The sequence below is a fragment of the Cinclus cinclus genome, chromosome 4 (assembly GCF_963662255.1).
Source record: "Cinclus cinclus chromosome 4, bCinCin1.1, whole genome shotgun sequence".
Taxonomy (NCBI): domain Eukaryota; kingdom Metazoa; phylum Chordata; class Aves; order Passeriformes; family Cinclidae; genus Cinclus; species Cinclus cinclus.
The window spans coordinates 26,647,954-26,665,599 of NC_085049.1; the positions used below are offsets into that span (position 1 = coordinate 26,647,954).

Here is a 17,646-nt window from a genome sequence, read left to right on the forward strand (position 1 = left end):
AGTAATGGCAAGTATTTTTAATTTTCCAAAAACAAATGAGTGACATGACCTTTTGCAGAAATAAGCTATTCTCCCACTAGGCATGCTGCATCCATTTTATATTGGTCATTAGTGCCTCAAAATGCAGACCAAGTTGTTGCAAGGTCTTGTAATATGCAAAAGTGTGCTATTAATATTGGGAGGTACACTGCCAAGGACTTAGAATATCAGTTGTGTGTAAATGTTTTATGAACTTGAAGGTTTGAAATAAATTTAGCTTATACTGAGTGCTGCTTTTTAGGTGAAGCTATTTCACACTTCCCTGTTGTTTGGACTTTGCATATTAAGTTTCATCACCACTTAGAGTTTGGCTGTAACAGTAATGAATTTGGTGATTTTTGGCTTTTTGTTTTTTCAGAGCTCACTTTCAATTCTTTACTGAAGTAGGCATAGAGGAGGAAATGCAGAGTGCTACTTTTTTTTTTTGGCAGCTTGAAGGGAAACTTGTGTGGCTGAATTTCTAGACCCACTTCCATAGTGATGAATTTGGCTTCAGTGATTCAGTAACATTTCTCAAAGATACAAGGAGTAAGGCAGCAAAGAATCAAGAAAATTTTTATCTTGAGGATTGTCTAACTGCCTGTTCTCAAATTATTAAATGTAAAGGCAGACTGACAACTTGAATACTTTAGTGGGACTTGAAGCAACCTCAGAGCAAGGCCATAAATTGTTTCCCATAACTAAATTGTACCAAAGTACGTTGTAGAGCCTTGTACTTGATAGTGGTCCATATCAGGCTTTTGGATTTGCTAGTCTCTCTAGATCAGAGTTAATACTGGTCAGCTGTAATTACTCCTGAAAATAATGAAAAACTACTCAGGGTGAACAATCTTTAGCTTTTGTGTCCATAGCTTAAGTCTTGGAGCCATGGAGATTTTAAGGGACTATACAGCACCAGAGAGAATGTCTTTCAAGTGTCCTTAACTTTCAGAGTTGAATAGAATGATTTGTCAAATAACTTATCATTGGGACATGGGATTGATTTGATTGATTTGCATGTGTAAATATTTATAAAACTGTGGTGTGATTACTTTATCAGTGTGCCTAAGAAATGATCAGAATATGTGGATTAACCATAACTATGTCTTTGGTATTGAATTATTGGTACAAATATTAGAATTCAAATTGCAGAGCTGCATACAGACCATTAAAGCATAAATAAAGATAGTAATGCTTCACAACTTCTCTTTGAGAGTGGGGATGCCCTGGCACAGGTTGCCCAGAGAAGCTGTGGCTGCCTCATCCCTGGAAGTGTTCAAGGCCAGGTTGGATGGTGCTCTGAGCACCCTGGGACAATGGAAGTGTTTGGGTTGGAACTGGAGGATCTTGAAGGTTCCTTCCAACCCAGGCCATTCTATGATAATACATACTTATAACCTAATTGTGAAGTGTTATTATATAAACACACATTCTGTACATGATGCTTTTCTAGGTTGAGGTAGGGTAAGGTGTGCTCCTGGAGATGGAGATGAGGGCAGCACACTCTTCATTACCTTCCTTCCAATATCAGCAGTGGAATTCATCTGTGGGGCACCTGTGAGTAACTGCAGGATACCCTAAGCCCACTTTTGGAGCAGCTGAGGAATAGGGCAGCAGCTGTCAGCTCCTTCTGCCACCAGGGTAGTTCCTTCAGGTGGTTGTGTCAGTGCTGCTCAGAATTCCGGAGAGGAACTAGTCCTGCAGCCAGGATTCATTGTTCAAAGGATGGCAGGTAGGCAGCAAAACGTGCTGATGGAACCCCTCTCAGGAGCCAGGGGGCCAGGGAGGGACACAGGCTGTACCTCAGCAGGCCTGTGAGTCTGAACCTGATCCTAATTGGTACTTTCTGTTATCTTTTCAGGGTGTGGATGATGCCTTCTACACATTAGTCCGAGAAATCAGAAAACACAAAGAGAAGATGAGCAAAGATGGTAAAAAGAAGAAAAAGAAGACAAAGACAAAGTGTATAATCATGTAAATACGGTTTATCCTTATTCTTAAGAAGTACTGAAGTAATTTTGTACATTACACTAAATTATTAGCATTTGTTTTAGCATTACTTTACTTTCTGCTTCATGATCCTGTTAGCTTTACCTGAATGCTTGTTTTAAATGACAGTGGAAACTTCATTCCTCTTAAAGTGCCAGTATTCCTTGACTGTTGGTTCTTGAACTAGCAATGCCTGTGAAAAAAAAAAAAGCAAAAAAAAACAAACACCCCAAAACAAACAAAAAAATACCCACAAAAAACCCAAGAACTGTCTTAGGACTCTTTGGTGCATGCACGGTTGCTAACTTCCTATTTTTCTTACTGATTGTGAACTTCTGTTCTGTGTGCAAAGCAAACAAATGATGCTCTACACATTTTAACATCCCCTATAAATTTTTGGGCTTATAAATTTGGTTGGGAAAAAGGACTAGTTAGCAGAAGAAACTTTCATTTCAGCCTTTACTTTATTTTAGACTGATTGCAATAGAGAGAGACCAGAAGCCTTTATAGTCTTCCTGTAGATTTTGCTTCTAGGCATCTAGTCTTGTAGCATTTCAGATCAACTGTAATGAATGTAAAGAGAAAACTTTCAAAAAAAAAAATTCACTGCAATTTGTCACAGTCGCTCCTTAAATACTCTATTTTTTCTATAAAAATTTTAAAAAAAGAAAAAAATCTAAAAATACAACAATGCACACCTGGCAATGGAAAAAGTAAAAGTTCTAATTAGGTTGATTTGCTATTGTTAATGCATTGTTTTAAGAGCTTCACTGACTTTTTGTGTCTGAAGAGCAAGGTGAAATCCCTCTGTGTTAAAGCTTTGAGTAACTTTGTTCAGTAGGGTCAGGATTTCACCCTGAGTGTCCCTAGGAAATACTAGAATGCCTTAACAGAGAAACTGATTCAAATTCTTAGGTTAATTCATACATGGACCCAGAATTTACCATAAGAATTAAATGAAAATCAATCCTAAATTACATAGTGGAGTAAAACCATTCTTTCCCCCCCCCTCCCCCCCCCAAGAGTGGCATTAAATATTTCCAGATGCCTATTTTGTGCAAAATAGGGGAGAAATTCTAAATTCTAGCAACATCAGATGAGAGAATGAAAGAGTTGAATTTAGCTGCTTCATGCAAATAATTCAGAAATCCACTATGCCATGGAAGTGGTATGGAATTTGCACAATCTGTCAGCATAGAACATGATTTCCAGAGTCAGTGTTGTTTGTGTGATGTCTGTGAAGTACTGATGCAATGATTGGTGAGTGGCATTCCAGTGTCTAGACTGTCATGAAGCTACACCAAGAGTTTAATGTTGTCTTTCTCTGTGATTAAGTTCTCTTGTGATTTTTGTTCTTTTCTCCCCCCACTTTTTTTTTCTAATTGGAATGAATGCAGGATTTTTGCAGGAGCTTTCACTTTTTGGTATTGCAGTAGCCTAGTTATCCACTGAAGTAGGAGCCAGTAATTCCAATGTTTCCAGTTCCTGGTGTCTCCCTGTAAATGTGGAGTTTTTTTCAGGAAAGCTTTGGTCCCTTAAGGTGCTCTTCTTCACAGGAGCTAACTCAGCTGCAGAGTGACACTGGGAGGTGTGACTCTGGTGTACCCAAAAAAATAAAACACAAGACATTGAAGTAGGATTGTTGGGGACACTGGAAAACTTGGAATAGGGAATAACAGAATTGCCCTAACCTAAGGTTATTGCGTGGAAATTTTACATAGGTATGTAAAAATTGCACTGTGTAACTTGGACTATTTCTGTGAAAAGCATTATTTTACTTCTACAAAAAAATCCCAGAGTGACTGTTGTAGATAGGGACCTGCAAAGCTGGCAGGGAACACAAGAGTGTGTGGATTGTTCCATATTGTTTAATTTCATTGTGGCTGGGAGAAATCAGGCCTTTCCCTGCTGTGCCCCCATTCCCACCCCTTCACCAAAACCCAGACCCCTCCACTCCTCTCAGCTTCAGTGTGAAATGTAAGTTATGAAATAATCTGAAAAACAGTAACAGGAGAACAGAGAACCTAACTTTATACTGTAAGGACCAATAAGGAGTAAGAACAGATTCTTAATGTCACAAAATATTTCAGAGCTTCCAAGGTTAAAATGTGTTGGAGAGTTACTTGCACATTTTTATACACTCTTGATAATACAAGAACATAGCAAAAGTGGGTTGTAAGCCTTGAGCAGATGGAAATAATTTTAAGGTTACTTTAATTTTGGTAACTGAGTCACACTGCATGTCAAATTAGGGCTGGTCTAAAATTCTGATGTTAACTAAAACCTGTTAGGAGAATTTGTAGCTGAAATGTCTTACTCATCAAAAGTGGATTTCTATAGCTCCACTATAAAGCTATATATGAACCAATGTTGGGGTTTTTCAGCAAAAGTGAACTGTAGCTGCCAGTCTAATTAAATTAGTACAAAATCCATTTAGATTAGCCCTTATTTACTTGAAAAAAAATCCAACCCAACCCCATCCTTGCCACTGTTGTGCAGTTTTGTCTTCCTGTTTGTTGAGATTTAGTGAAGCACGTTGGATTGCAGCTTGCACAAGTTGCTCCATCATCACTGCCCTGCCCTGTCCGAGATGCTTCCACAGAACATCCCTGGGTGCTGTGTGTCCTGAGAGCAGTTCCTGAGCGAGCCTGGGAGTCACTTCCCATGGCACCACGTCAAACTGCCATGTGTCAGGGAGTAACACCTTCTTACAGTAGCTTTATGTAACTCTGCTAAATACCTGGATCCTTGGTTTGCCCCAGAAGGAATTATTCTGACCAGTTTCAGTGCCCTGAAAATTTTTTGCTACTTTTTTGCTGTGTGGGCTTTGTTACAGTAACAGGATAATGGGTAAATACTGATACACACAATCTTCTGCTCTTGTCTAGACGATGAAGCAATACAATTATTATCTTCAAAGACCATCAAACTGTAAAACAAATCATTGTGTCTCAAGTTTACATAAAGCTACATAGATGGTAAATCTTTCCTAACATTTCTTTATTCCACTGTCTTGTGTTTTCATGTTGAAAATACTTCTGCTTTTTCCCCTTGAGTGCCAACTTCTTACTAGAATGACTTCTTAATGTAATATGTTTACCTGGAATGTATTTTAACTATTTTTGTATAGTGTAAACTGAAACATGCACATTTTGTACATTGTGCTTTATTTGATGTGGAACATATGCAGTGTGATCCAGTTTTTCCATAATTTGGTTGTGTGGCCTAGGAATGTTGGTCATGCCAGACATTAAGTTAAAAAAAAAAAAGGAAAAAAAAAAGACCACTGTTTGTTTTAAAATTTTTAATGTTTTTAGGAGTATGTGCTGTGAGGTGATCTGGAATTTGTCATTTTTTTTGTCAAACTGTACTGCTCCTATTTATTGTAATGTAATAAAAAATAGTTATTGTGAGTGTCTGTCCCAGTTTCCTTTTCCTCTGCAAGAATTTCAGGTAACAGAGCATCCCATGAATTCCATGTGCTTAGCAGTTCTCTCCATTCTTTCTTGTACTTCTGCTGGTGCTGCCTGTCCTAGAGCTGCTGTCATTGCTCCCTTTGGTGTCCCTGTCTGAGAGGGGCAGCTGCTCAGAGCAGGTAGAAGTGCAGAGGAGCTCAATTGATGTGGAAGGAGTTTTTCACATCAGTATGGTGGCAGAAACTGGAGCACACCTGTTTCATCACAAGGTAATGTACTCTGCCATCACTTTTTAAATTCTGTCCTAGAATTCTGTGAGGATGGTGCTGCATCCCCTGTCCTCCTCAGGCCAGCTGTATTCAGCACCTGGGCTGAGGTCCTCTGGAGCTCTTTAGGAAGAGTTCCCAGGAAGTGGGGCTATCTGAAGAGCTCCTGCCTTGTAACCAACAACCTTGGAAACTCATTTTGCCTGCCTGAAGAACACCCCCAGTGGAAGAGCATTTTTGCTTTTGAAATTTCAAAGGAAGTTACCAACCTGGATTGTGGTCAGGATGGAAAATAGCTGTGACTAAACCCACCTCTCTTGTGACCCTATAAAGAGTGGGCCTAAGTGAGGTCCTCACAGCTCTCCTGGACTGCAGTGGGCAGTGACCAGAAATCCTCTCTGTGTGGTTCCTCAGAGCCAGTGACCTCGTTTGCTGTATTTGGAGGACCAGCAGTGACAACAGAGCGTGGAACAATGCCCCCTTCCTTGAGGCTGGACCCTTCAGCCACTGACAAGATGCAAAGGTATCCAAGGTGAGAATGCTTCAGTGAATTCCAAGGGAATTTTATACCTTGTACATACTCCTTCAGGACTTTTTGCGAGTGTGGGTGTGCTATAGAAAATGTACAATGGATAGTGCTCTCAGAGATTCTAAGTACTGTAGATTTGCAAGTAACTCAGGCCTATGAGTGAGTTGCTGTTGTGCTTATAGGAAATTCTGTGTGAATCTTCAGTTAAATGGTTTTAAACTAAACTGTGAGCTAAGTGCTGCTAAGTTTAAGTGCTGTTAAACCTTCAGGCATAAAACAGTGGTCAGATCTGGGGCGGGGTCACTCTGAATTTTGATTTAATGGGAGAATCTATTCCTTTTATCCGTACCCTTTTCCATCCTTACCCTTCTTGCATCCCCAGCATCCTCAGAGATAAGTTTTGGTTGATTTTGATTTTAGATTGATGGATTGTACATTTTAGTTTGCTTTTTCTCTATGTGCTTTAACCCCCTAGTAAATTGTTCAATGACTTCATCATGATCACTTTCACATTAAACCTGGTTTTGCTGATGCCTTTCCTGGCAATTCTTTGAGTGAACTTAAAACACTCCTTGGTGCCAGTGTGAAGACTCACTACTGCAAACAGCTCTACTGCAATGATTCCTTACCTGTATTTCAGAGATTATTTCTCTCTCCAATGTCATTTAGTTGATGGAAACACCTAACAGAGTATCAGCTCTGACACAGGTTTGAGTTGAGCCAAGGCCTACGGAGACAGTCTGGAGCATATAGCCATGGCTAGCCAAATTTCTCTTCCAGGGGCAAAGATCAAGTTTTCTATTCCTGCTGCAGCAGTTACACAACAGCAGAAATCAGCAGTAGCAGGAATTGTCTTCAGGGCCCAAGTGCTTAAAGCACTATTGTTCAAACAGCCCCCCCTTTCCTGACCCTGCAGTTGTCTCCCTGACACAGCTCGTCTTTCCTGACAAGGTCGTGCCTCTAGTTAAAAGCTTCAAGAATTTACTTCCATAGAATCACAGAATAGTCAGGGTTGGAAAAGACCTCTGGCAACCATTTAATCCAACCCCCCTGCCCAGGCAGGTCACCTGGAGCAGGTGACACAGGAACAAGTCCAGGTGGGTTTGTACTATCCACAGAGAGTGACACTCCACACCCTCCCTGGGCAGCTCTGTTCCAGGGCTCTGCCACCCTCAGTGTACAGAAAATCTTTCTCATGCTGAGGTGGAACTTCCTGCATTATTTTTATTGCCAGTGCTCCTTGTCCTGTTGCTGGGCACCACTGAAGAGCCTGGCACTGTCCTCTTGGCACCCATCCTTGAGATATTTATATGCATTGATGAGATCCCCTCTGTGTTTTTTCTTTAAACTAAACAGGCCCAGCTCCTGCAGTTTCTCCTCACAGGAGGTGCTCCAGACCCCTCATGCTTATGGCCTCTGCTTGAATCTCTCCAGTAGCTCCTTGTCTTCCCTGAACTAAGGAGACCAGAACTGAAAACAGCACTCCCTCTCCAGGGCTGGGAACCTCAGTTTTGAGAGGGTGCTCATTTCCAGTGGAAACTGATCGTTCAATGTGGAGGGTTTTTAAAATCAGATTAATCTTTCAGGCAACAAGCACAGCACCTTGAACTGACACCCAAACACACAGCTGCGGGGTAAGAGGAGTTTCTGTTCAACATATACATTGAAGTGAAACAGAACAGGGCTGTGCAACCACTCCTTCCTGCAAAATTGTTTCATAATTGAAGTTTTAGTTTGAGGAGATCAAAAGCAGCAGAGGAAAACCTATCACCCATAATCTGCACACCCCAAACCGTTCAAGTGACGCCTGGTGGGGAATCAGCTCCCTGATTTGTGCTCTAGAGGGGTTGAAAGGATTTACATTTCACTTCTTTTGCAGTTAGAGCTCTTTTATTGTTACCTTTCCTGGGGTGTGTGGTTACAGGCACAGTCAGGGCTTGTCGTCGCTGTAGTAGCGCTGTTTCATGGCTCGGTATTTCCTCAGGAAGTACAAAGCCTCCAGCTCCTTTATAACAAATTCTCCCCGGGCAATCAGTTGCTTAATTTTTTCAGGGTCTGTCTCATCTTTGTTTTTTAGAAAAGCTGCTTTCAAACGGCTTCTGAAGTAGTCTGCTCCTTTGGGATACTCCCTTCCAAGGTACAGCAGCTTGGAGAGAAAAGAATAAAGTGTTTTTAATTAACTGAGTGCAGAGTGAAAGGGGGTTCATTTTCTGGTTAAGGAAAGTGCTGGTGGCATTTAAGGCACTTACATTTTTGTATAGTTTTATCACTTCACCTCTTAAAGAATTGGCCATTCTCACATTTCAGTGAACTCTGTCCTTGTGTGATTTTTTTGGTTTGTTTGGGTTTTGTTACCTGAAGGATAATCAATTTGAAGTTAGCCTTCTCTGGGAGTCAGTAAACCACCTCAGCCTTCCTAAAACGTCTGTGTCCCACTGAGCCCCATTTGCTCTAATTCTGGTTCTAATCTGTCTCTTATTTTTCTTTCTTTCTTTTTATTCCATTTAACTTCTCACTGTCTTCTCCCCTTCTCCCTCAAACAGAAAACAAGAAATTTCTAATAACTTTCAACAACTGGGACAATTTGTGCTCTTCACTGGCTGCTTTCTCACACCCTTACAATTCTGTACCTGCTGGCCTGGCTGCTTCTGTGGTGTGCTAAAAAACTGTAGCTTCATATATACACATATAAAGTGGTAAAGATAAAAAATAGAATACACATTCAACTATTTTGTATATTCATACAGCACTGTTTATAGTACCATATTTTGATGTGTTTATTTTTATCTCCTATATATTTATGTATTACATATTCCTATATTGTATATATAGATATATCCATTTTATATATACACACGCATATTTCTGCAATTGTCACATTCATAAATTTTGCTTTTTTAAAGACTCTTCAGGTGCATTACAAATTGAGTCCAGTGTGCACCGGCAAAACGTTAAAGTGACAAAGTAACTGATTTTTACTTCTGTAAACACAAAATCACCGAACGGTCTGGGTTGGAAAGGACCTTAAAGATCATTTCGTCCCAACCCCCTGACGTGGGCAGGGACATCTCCCACTATCCCAGGTTGTTACTGGCCCCGTCCAGCCTGGCCTTGGACACTGCCAGGGACGGGGCAGCCAAAACCAAATCGCAAGCGACTGGAATCCAATCCAGGTCCCGCTGCGGGGCCTCCTCGGGCCGCCGCCTCCCCCTGGCTCTGCCTGCCACCCCGCTCCCCGCGGAGCCATCCCCGGTTCCCCGCGGATCCCGGCAAGGCCGGACCGCCATCTCACCCGCTCCTCCCGGAACCGTCGCGACGCCGCTTTACGGCAGCGCCGCTTTACGGCAGCGCCGGCAGTGAGCTGCGCCTGCGCGGCCGCCGGGGCCTGCGGGGAGCCCCGGGATCGGCATCCCGAGGGACACGGGCACCGCCAGGGGATCGGCATCCCGGGGGACACGGGCACCGCCAGGGGATCGGCATCCCGGGGGACACGGGCACCACCCCCACCCTCCCCCGCCGCGGGACATGGTAAGGGGTATGGGGTGCGGGTTACATGGACGGGGAAGGAAGGACGGTGGGATGGGGAAGGATGAGGTGTTGGAGTAAAGCAGGACATTCCTTCTTAGCTACCAAAGTCCCAGGAGGTGGAAGGAAGGCTTTAAGGCTGAAAGAAGCGCCTGAAGGACGCGTTGTCTTATGTGTGAGCCCTGGTGTCAGTCCTTGTGCAGTGGTTTGCTGCTGTGGTTGCTCCGTGTGGAACCAGCCGGGAGGTGGCTCGCACTTTGTCGGCAGAATGGCTCTGTGGTAACCAACTTCATTCCAAGAGTCATGTGTTAGTGGCTAATTTTCTACAGTATTGAAATTATTGTCATTACATTTTTTCAATAGATGATCACATCCAATTTTAAAGAATAGTAGTACTTTTTTCTAATTATTCCTTTCTAGCTGATTCGTTGTTGTCTGATGTTACCTTTCCTTTTTTTTTTCTCTTCTGATCTTTTAGGGTCCAAAACCGAAAAAAAAGGTAGGTAGACAGAAACACATTGTAGTTCACTGTTTTGCTAATTTTTGAAATTGATTTCCTGTTTTTTTTTCCCCAAGGCAACTGGTCAGGGTTAATTGAATCTGAAGGAGGAAGAGGCGTCTCCAGGACACTGAGCTTTTGTGCCTTTTGCAAGGAGGCCAAGTGTTCCTGCAGTACTGCCACTGTTTGTTTGGCTTGGCAACGGGTGTCCAGGCAGAGAGGCGATGTCCTGGCTCTGTTCCAGCCATGGTGTGTAGCAGCAGGACCAGGACAGCGACTGTCCCCTGTGCTGGGCACTGGTGGGGCTACACTTTGAGTCCTGTGTCCGGTTCTGGGTCCCTCACTGCAAGATGGACATTGAGGGCTGGAGCATGTCCAGAGAAGTGAAAGGAGCTGAGGAAGGGACTGGAGCACCAGGAGCAGCTTGGGGGGCTCATCCTGGAGAAAAGGAAGCTCAGGGGTGACCTTCTGGCTCTGCACAATTCCCTGACAGGAGGGTGAAGCTGGGGGAAGTCAGGCTCTGCTCCCAGGGAGCAAGGGACAGAACAAGAGGAAACAACTCAAGCTGTGCCAGGGGAGACTCAGGTTGGACATCAGCAGGAATTTCATCATGAAAGGTTTGTCAGGCACTGGAAAGGGCTGCCTAGGGGATCTTGGATTTGCCATCCCTGGAAGTGTCCAAGGAAGTGGCATTCAGTGCTCTGGGCTGGATGATAAGGTGAGGATCAAGCACAGCTTGGACTTGATGATTTTGGAGGTCTTTTCCAACCTGATTGATTATGGGATTCTGTTATCTGAGGCATAGTCTAGACTAGAATAGTCTAGAATAAGGGGGGTGAAGGGACAACAGGCAGGAGTCCATGGGAAACTGAATTGCCTAAATTTATCCTGTGGGTTATTCTTAATTCAGTGATAATGAATTTAATCTACCCCTCCCCAGCTATGCATCTCACTCTTCTCAGTGCTCTGTTAAGTCATAGGAATATGAAAAGAAGTTGACTAAAATGATTGCAAGTGATTGAAACATGCAGATTTTCCATTTTCAGCTTATTTATTTGTTTATTGATTTATTTAACAATCAAAGTGGAAAGAACGAATTCTTCCCTGAAATCCTAGTGGGTAAAATTGTGAGTTTTACTGACTCTGTTTTGGGGTAATTTTGCAAATAAATGCTTTGGTAACAAGTGCAACAAGATGCACTCAGACTCTGGTGACACTTAGTCATTACCTTTGTATTTGTCCCAGCTGCATGACAATCTCTGTAATCCAAGTTGCATTTATATATATATATATAGAGAGAGAGAGAGAGATTAAGCCAATATATTTATTGCCATGCAAAGTAGTGTGACATGAACAAGTAGTTATTTGTATCTGAATGTGTGATAGTCAGACTCAAAGTGTGAAATAAGGGTATTTGTGATACACTTGGTGTGTGAAGAAGGACCAGTGGTCAGATATTTCTGAGAACCTCAAATTTAAAATGTAGTTATTCTAGGATTATGCTGGAGGTGAACAGTGAACTGTCTGGAGTTGCAGTGAGATTTTATAACAGAAAAGAGAACTCTGCTAATTTGTCTTGTAAATTAGATGCTTCTAGATGCCAGGCTTGTCCTAAAATACATTTTCCGATATTTCCTAAAGTGTTTGAAGTTGTAGCATCTACTTTCTTAGCAGATCTGCCCATTATTAAATTTCTGCATTAAGCTAAAACATTTTAATACTCTCGTATTGTGGCTGTGGTTGGGAATGTCTAGCAAAGAAAAACACAACTAGTTGTAAGACCTTATCATAAAAAGGAGAAGAAAATTGAGTCCAGAATGTGTATTACTACTCTGGAGGCTTCATTGGCTGTCTAGGGAGTCTAAAATCTTAATTGAGGGGTCACATTGGAAGGGCAAAGTTACAGAGTTATGGAACTGCCAAACTGCATTAAAATAATACTGACTTTTTTTTTCTCCCTTATTGCAAACTTGAAGTCCGATGGCAAAAGTGAAAAATCGAAGAAAGGGGAAGGGAAACTGAAAGGTACTGTGCACTTCATTTAGAGGGAATATGACGGACAAATAGCTTATTTCAGATAAATGGGCAGAAAGTATATTTGAATTGCTCTCTCTCTTTCACAAGTACAAATGATTCCTCCCTTTTTTCTGGTGTGAGCCAAGTTCCCTGTTCCTCAATGCTGTCTTCTCTAGTTATTCCTACTGAAGTTAGAAGGTTGGGAAGTGTCTTGGTTTGAAAAACAGGTATTTGCTAGGGTGGGCAAAGCCTCCCTTTGGAATAGAGAATTCGAATCCCCTCCCTCCAAATTATTATAATTTAGATAATTAAAGGAGCTTTCAGGCAGAGGTCTAGGAATAGGAATAACAGTTCTTTACTAATATGTATAGCAAGACAAATGAACAACAATAATAACTACAGCAGTAAAAGTAAACAGAACTAGGGACCTTGAGGGGCTTTGTTTTACAAAACCTGGGGCAGTCTGATTCCAGTGCAGAACTCCGAGAGCACCAAGCTGGAGCATTGGAAAATCCTGGGCTGGTGGTAGCAGTCCAGATGAAGCAGACTAGTTGAAACAGTGATCTTGTAGAGAAGGTGTGGTGGCCTTTATCCTCTGCAAAAGATCTAGTGGGTAAGGGCCTAAATCCCACATTATATTCAGGTGAGAATCCTTGGCTCCTCCCTCTGGGCGGAGCATCTCACAATGGGATGCAGTAGGTCCTTGATTGCCCACTAACAGAGAGAGCTCCTGGAGAGAGTTATCTATGGGTCATGGCAAGGCATTGATGGGCCCATAACAGTTCATGGAGATGGTGATAGAATAGATTTTGGGCACATCCTGGATTGTAACCTAGGACAGGAAGAAATAATTTGCCATTAATCCATACTGGTGGGGGTTTGGGCATGCTGTGACTGCTAATCACTGGTAGGATTTTGTGGTGGGAGTAGCAGCTCAGTTGAGCACAGGCAGCTTGGGGAACTACTGCTGCTCTTGCCTCAGTGCAGCACACACATTTGACATGATTTACTTGGAGGTGATGACATCAAGTCACTGTTCGGGAACATCTGGGTTGAGGCACAGGCTGTGCCATCTTAGACTGAAGGCTTAGAGGTTGAATTAGTAGTAGTTTTCACATCCTCTCTAATTTTCTAGTCCCTATGGCACCAAGAACAAGCCAGAACTATGGAGTAGCAGATCCTGAAGAGAATTTTAATGAACAAACAGCTGTAAAATTGAAATTGTAGGAAACCAGTGGTTGTAGGAAAGAAGAAGAGGAATTTGGGATTAAAGCACTGAGTTTCCCTCAAGACTTTGGATTGAAAACCTGTGTCTATTGAAGCTGTAGATGGACAGAGCACTCTTGCTGCTGCACTTGCTGGTCCTTGTTTCCACTTTTATCATTACAGACTGATAGGGGCAGTGCCAGAGAAAATGTGTTTTAGTAAAATTCAAATTTATTTCGATCAATCTTCATGTGGGAGATTTCAGTGCAGTGAAAGACAAGCATTTATAGTGGTTTTATCATTACAGCTGGTAGACAAATAAGTTTTTAGATTTTACTTAGGAAAGCATAGTAATGCCCTTGATCTCTTTCCCAATCCTCAGATGAGGCCCAATTACAAGCTGAACAAGAAGAAGCAGAAAGGCTTGAAAAGGAGAGACTACATCAAGAGCACTTGAAAAAGCTTGAGGCAAAGGTTAGTCTTTTACTCAATGAAAAAATCTAATCCTATTTCTCAACTTGAGACAAGGCCTGTAAAACACCAGTAATTTATAGGAATTAATTTCCTCATGTACCTATTGTTGGGAACAGTATTGAGGATATTTTCCAGTTTTGATAAATTTAAATATATTACCTTATGTGATATGTGTTTCTTCAGTTTGATTAAATTCTTTAGTGTTGTTTTTTTTTTTTTTCCATTTCCACTGTACTTTCAATTGAATGTATTTTTCATGTTCCCCATGAGGATATATGGTACAAATTCCTTAATTGGTTTCCTTCTCAGGCAGATACAGTGATTTGTGTTTGTGCATATATATATATATATATATATATATATATACATATATATGTGTGTGTGTGTGTGTGTGTATTAGACTATGTATGTTTATTTCTCTGAGCAGTGTGGCATTCAAAACAAAAACTGACTGGAAGTAGATAAATATTTTTGTGTTTAAAAAGGAAGAAAATAAATTTACAACTAACTAATTTTTTTTGAGAGTCACTCTTGTCTACTCCTCTTGTACTTCACAGAATATTTTTTTTCTTTATAGGGAGAAGATGTTCTTAAAATAGTAGCAATTAAAAGGGAGAAATAACCAAAACATCTTGCACACTTTTTCCAAATTATGCTTACATTTTTTAGCAGCTCCCATTAGAGCTGTCTCCAGGATGCTGTTATGGAAACTGTTCAAGTGAGAGGTTACAATCATATATCAAATTATGTTTATAATATGGCTCAGCAGCTACTGTGATGACAGTGACATACTGCAAACTACTGCAGTCTTCTCAATTGGATGTTTCATTAAAAAAAAACAAGTTTTCAGTCTTTAGGATTTATTTAAATAATAACTCATTCAAATATCCCCAATTTGTTTCTTCTATGTGAAATAATTGTAAGAAATAAGCCAAATATTTAACTGGTCTGTTTGATATATATATTTTTTAACAGTATCAAGACCAAAGGGAGTCTGAACTAGCAGAACTTAACTCACTGGAACAGAAGTTTCTTTCTGCACAGCAGTGGAAAATGGATTACAGAGAACAAGCCAAGGTAAGCTTCCTTGCCAAAATCTACCCAGAGGTTTGGCAAGGGAGAAACTAGCAGTTTCCAGTTCCTTAATGTAGGTGTGTGCTATGGTAGCATTTCAAATTCCATCTCAAAGCAGTGACAGGCCATGTTCATTCTCTTATCTTCTTTACTTTGGAGCACACAGAAAAGAAATGCGGGCAAAGAGGAGCCTGTTTGGTGATCAAAGTATCAATGCCCCACACCTTACCCCAAGAGTCATGAGGAATTGTAATTTCAGATGTTCTGGTGTATCTGTTCTTCCTCTTTTATTTCTTTCATTAATTCATTCTTCTTTTAACCATTTCACTAAAAAAAAGTTCTGCCAGGGCTTAAAAAGAAATTCTGTAGAGCATTTGTTTCAGTGGTTCCTGGATATCACAGGTCATCCTTCAGAGAGAGAAGTTTGCTGGATTTTTTACGGGTGTGGCACAAACCCAGGTCAGGGCTGGAAATGTATGAAAATGCAGCTGAAAGTTGGTGTTTGCTGTTGAGGGTGATATCCATGGTGGCTGAATCATCACACAATGGCATTATGTACCTGTCAAGTTCAATTTTAAGTGTTAAGGTGTGGAAATTCAGTAGATTTTATTCTTGTGAATCTTTCAGACACATCACTCAGTAACAGTCTGGTAATGAGATTTGGTCAGGTAAGGAATAAAGGTTTAACGTCCTAGAGACTTGTGGACACAAGGATTCTCTCTTTGTCTTGTGTATTGCTTAATCCTTTAAAGTTTCTGCAGAACAACTTCACAATCATAGGATAAATCATGTTAGAGAGGACTTCTGAAATTCCTATACTTCAACCTCCTGCACCAAGCAGGACAAAGTCTGAAGTTAAATCAAGGTGCTCAGTTGGGCTTTGAAATATTTAAAAGTTGGAGGTACCACAGCATCTTTGACAGCTTTACCACTCTCGCTATAACAATTTTCTCTGAATGCAATTGGCCTGTTACAGCTTGTGATCATTGCTAGCTGTTGTCTATGGATGTTTTTGACAAACTAGAACTATTGATTTTAAAATAAGTTCGATAAAACACTGGTAGATTATGGGAAATACCAGAGTTTCTGTTATTCTGTTGTTAAGATTATTAGGGCAAAAGAAATATATAATACCAAATACTGAGTTTTCACATCTGTTTCTGGATAATTTCAGTTTAGATGAAGACATGCATTTACAACTTACCATGACATTTATCCTTTTTCTCAAAAAAAGTGCTGTTACTTCTAAGAACATGATGTTAAAAGTGAAGCTATCGTTTAAGTGCAAATATGTAAAAAAAAAAAAAAAAAAAAGATAGATGTCTTATTACTGAAAATTGATTAGTCTTTTACACAGGAGTTTCCAGTGCACTCAGTACTCCCCTGTTGTTGCTTTATTTGAGGTCAGTGAGAACACTGATGGAAGTGGCTGGGAGTGCAGTCCTATAAGTGCTTTTGCTTTAAAAGGTACATTTTCCTTTGTAATGCAATTTTCAGTAGCATAGGGTTATTAATCTCCACAGCAAACAGGAGGGCAATGTTTCCATAATATCCTATTCTCTGGATGAAAAATATTCCATTATGGGTGATAAATTGATCCCAGGAGCCAATGTTAGGCTTATGTTTGGCGTTAAGTGGGTTTAGTCTGCCACTGATTTTTTCTTTCCACCACTTGTAGGAATGACCAAGAGTTGATTTGAAAATAAAATTATTTTTAAAACCCACTAAACTAGGATTTCACATTCCTACCAGGGGTTTCTGCAACAGAATTGATGCTGGTGAGGGAGAGGACATCTCCTTCAGAGGCAGAGAAAGGAGGAGTAATCATGTTGCAGTAGAGGCTCTTAATCAACTTTATTGCCAGTGCAGGAATTTTCTGTTTTCTTGGCAGAATCTGATCCGAGACCCGCCTGCCTCATCCACCTGCACCTTCCTCATTTCTGTTCTCAGTCATTTTATTCTTCCAGCCCCTCCCTTGTGGCAGGTACTGAATTCATTGCTTTTGTGGAGCAAAGCAGAGCCCACTGATAAATAGGTATATAGTGAGTGTGAGGTGGGCAGAAGCATGTTAACAACATTAATATCAAAGTAAACCTTTTTTTCCTGGCATAGGGATAATAAACCAGGTGGTGTTAGTATCCTGTTTAGATGCAGGTGTGAATTTGTAACTATAATATATTTGTCTTTCAGAATCCTCCTTTTTCTTGTTATAGCAGTGTGCAGTACACCTGTATCCACTTTTCTCTGAACTCTTCTGTAGTGGGAGCATTACCTCAGCTGCGATGGGACTCCTGACCCCACTGTACCTCAGGAAATCAACACTTTCATGAGCTTGTGGCATGATAACCAAGATGAGGATGTTGAGCTTGTGATGGAGAAAGAGGAAGTGGTCCTAAATGTAAGTGTTAAAATGATTTATTTCAGTTTAAGCTTAACATCCTTAACAGCCCCCTGTAACTCTATTTTCCCTTTTTCCATGGCCAAATGACTGAAAGACCTTCAACACCTAGAAGTTTTTCTTATTTTTTTCTATTTTTCCTTAATTGCAGATTTGTTGTTAACCCTGAAGATGTGTTTTGACTTTCAGTATGCGTTTAAGGGATTTGTGTGCTGTGTTTCTACACTGAGGTCCAG

The 17,646-nt window shown here is 40.9% G+C and overlaps 3 protein-coding genes across 7 annotated transcripts in view; 2 read left to right on the forward strand and 1 right to left on the reverse strand.

Moving 5' to 3' along the window:
* The window catches only part of KRAS (KRAS proto-oncogene, GTPase), a 21,016-nt gene extending 19,014 nt beyond the window's left edge, over nucleotides 1-2,002 (forward strand). The window contains exon 5 of the mRNA XM_062491839.1: nucleotides 1,880-2,002. Within this exon, the coding sequence (XP_062347823.1) occupies nucleotides 1,880-1,996 (117 nt within the window). The 3' untranslated portion in view covers nucleotides 1,997-2,002. The remainder of the gene's footprint in view (nucleotides 1-1,879) is intronic.
* ETFRF1 (electron transfer flavoprotein regulatory factor 1) lies at nucleotides 1,686-9,523 on the reverse strand. Its single transcript, XM_062491840.1, has 4 exons — nucleotides 9,511-9,523; nucleotides 8,468-8,573; nucleotides 8,119-8,364; nucleotides 1,686-2,200 (listed from the first exon to the last, which is right to left on the reverse strand). Exons 2-3 carry the CDS (start codon nucleotides 8,510-8,512, stop codon nucleotides 8,149-8,151), a joined length of 261 nt encoding a protein of 86 aa, XP_062347824.1. The 5' UTR covers nucleotides 8,513-8,573; nucleotides 9,511-9,523; the 3' UTR covers nucleotides 1,686-2,200; nucleotides 8,119-8,148.
* Nucleotides 9,524-9,626: 103 nt separating this feature from the next.
* Nucleotides 9,627-17,646, forward strand: part of LOC134043479 (dynein axonemal intermediate chain 7-like) — a 28,398-nt gene continuing 20,378 nt past the window's right edge. For 3 of the 5 annotated variants that reach the window (XM_062491846.1, XM_062491844.1, XM_062491843.1), the window contains exons 1-5: nucleotides 10,068-10,960; nucleotides 12,219-12,267; nucleotides 13,847-13,938; nucleotides 14,914-15,015; nucleotides 17,273-17,410. In XM_062491846.1, the coding sequence (XP_062347830.1) occupies nucleotides 10,853-10,960; nucleotides 12,219-12,267; nucleotides 13,847-13,938; nucleotides 14,914-15,015; nucleotides 17,273-17,410 (489 nt within the window). In that variant the 5' untranslated portion in view covers nucleotides 10,068-10,852. Of the gene's footprint in view, nucleotides 9,747-10,067; nucleotides 10,961-12,218; nucleotides 12,268-13,846; nucleotides 13,939-14,913; nucleotides 15,016-17,272; nucleotides 17,411-17,646 lie in introns of those variants that run through there. The other 2 variants (XM_062491841.1, XM_062491842.1) reach the window with 2 other exon arrangements.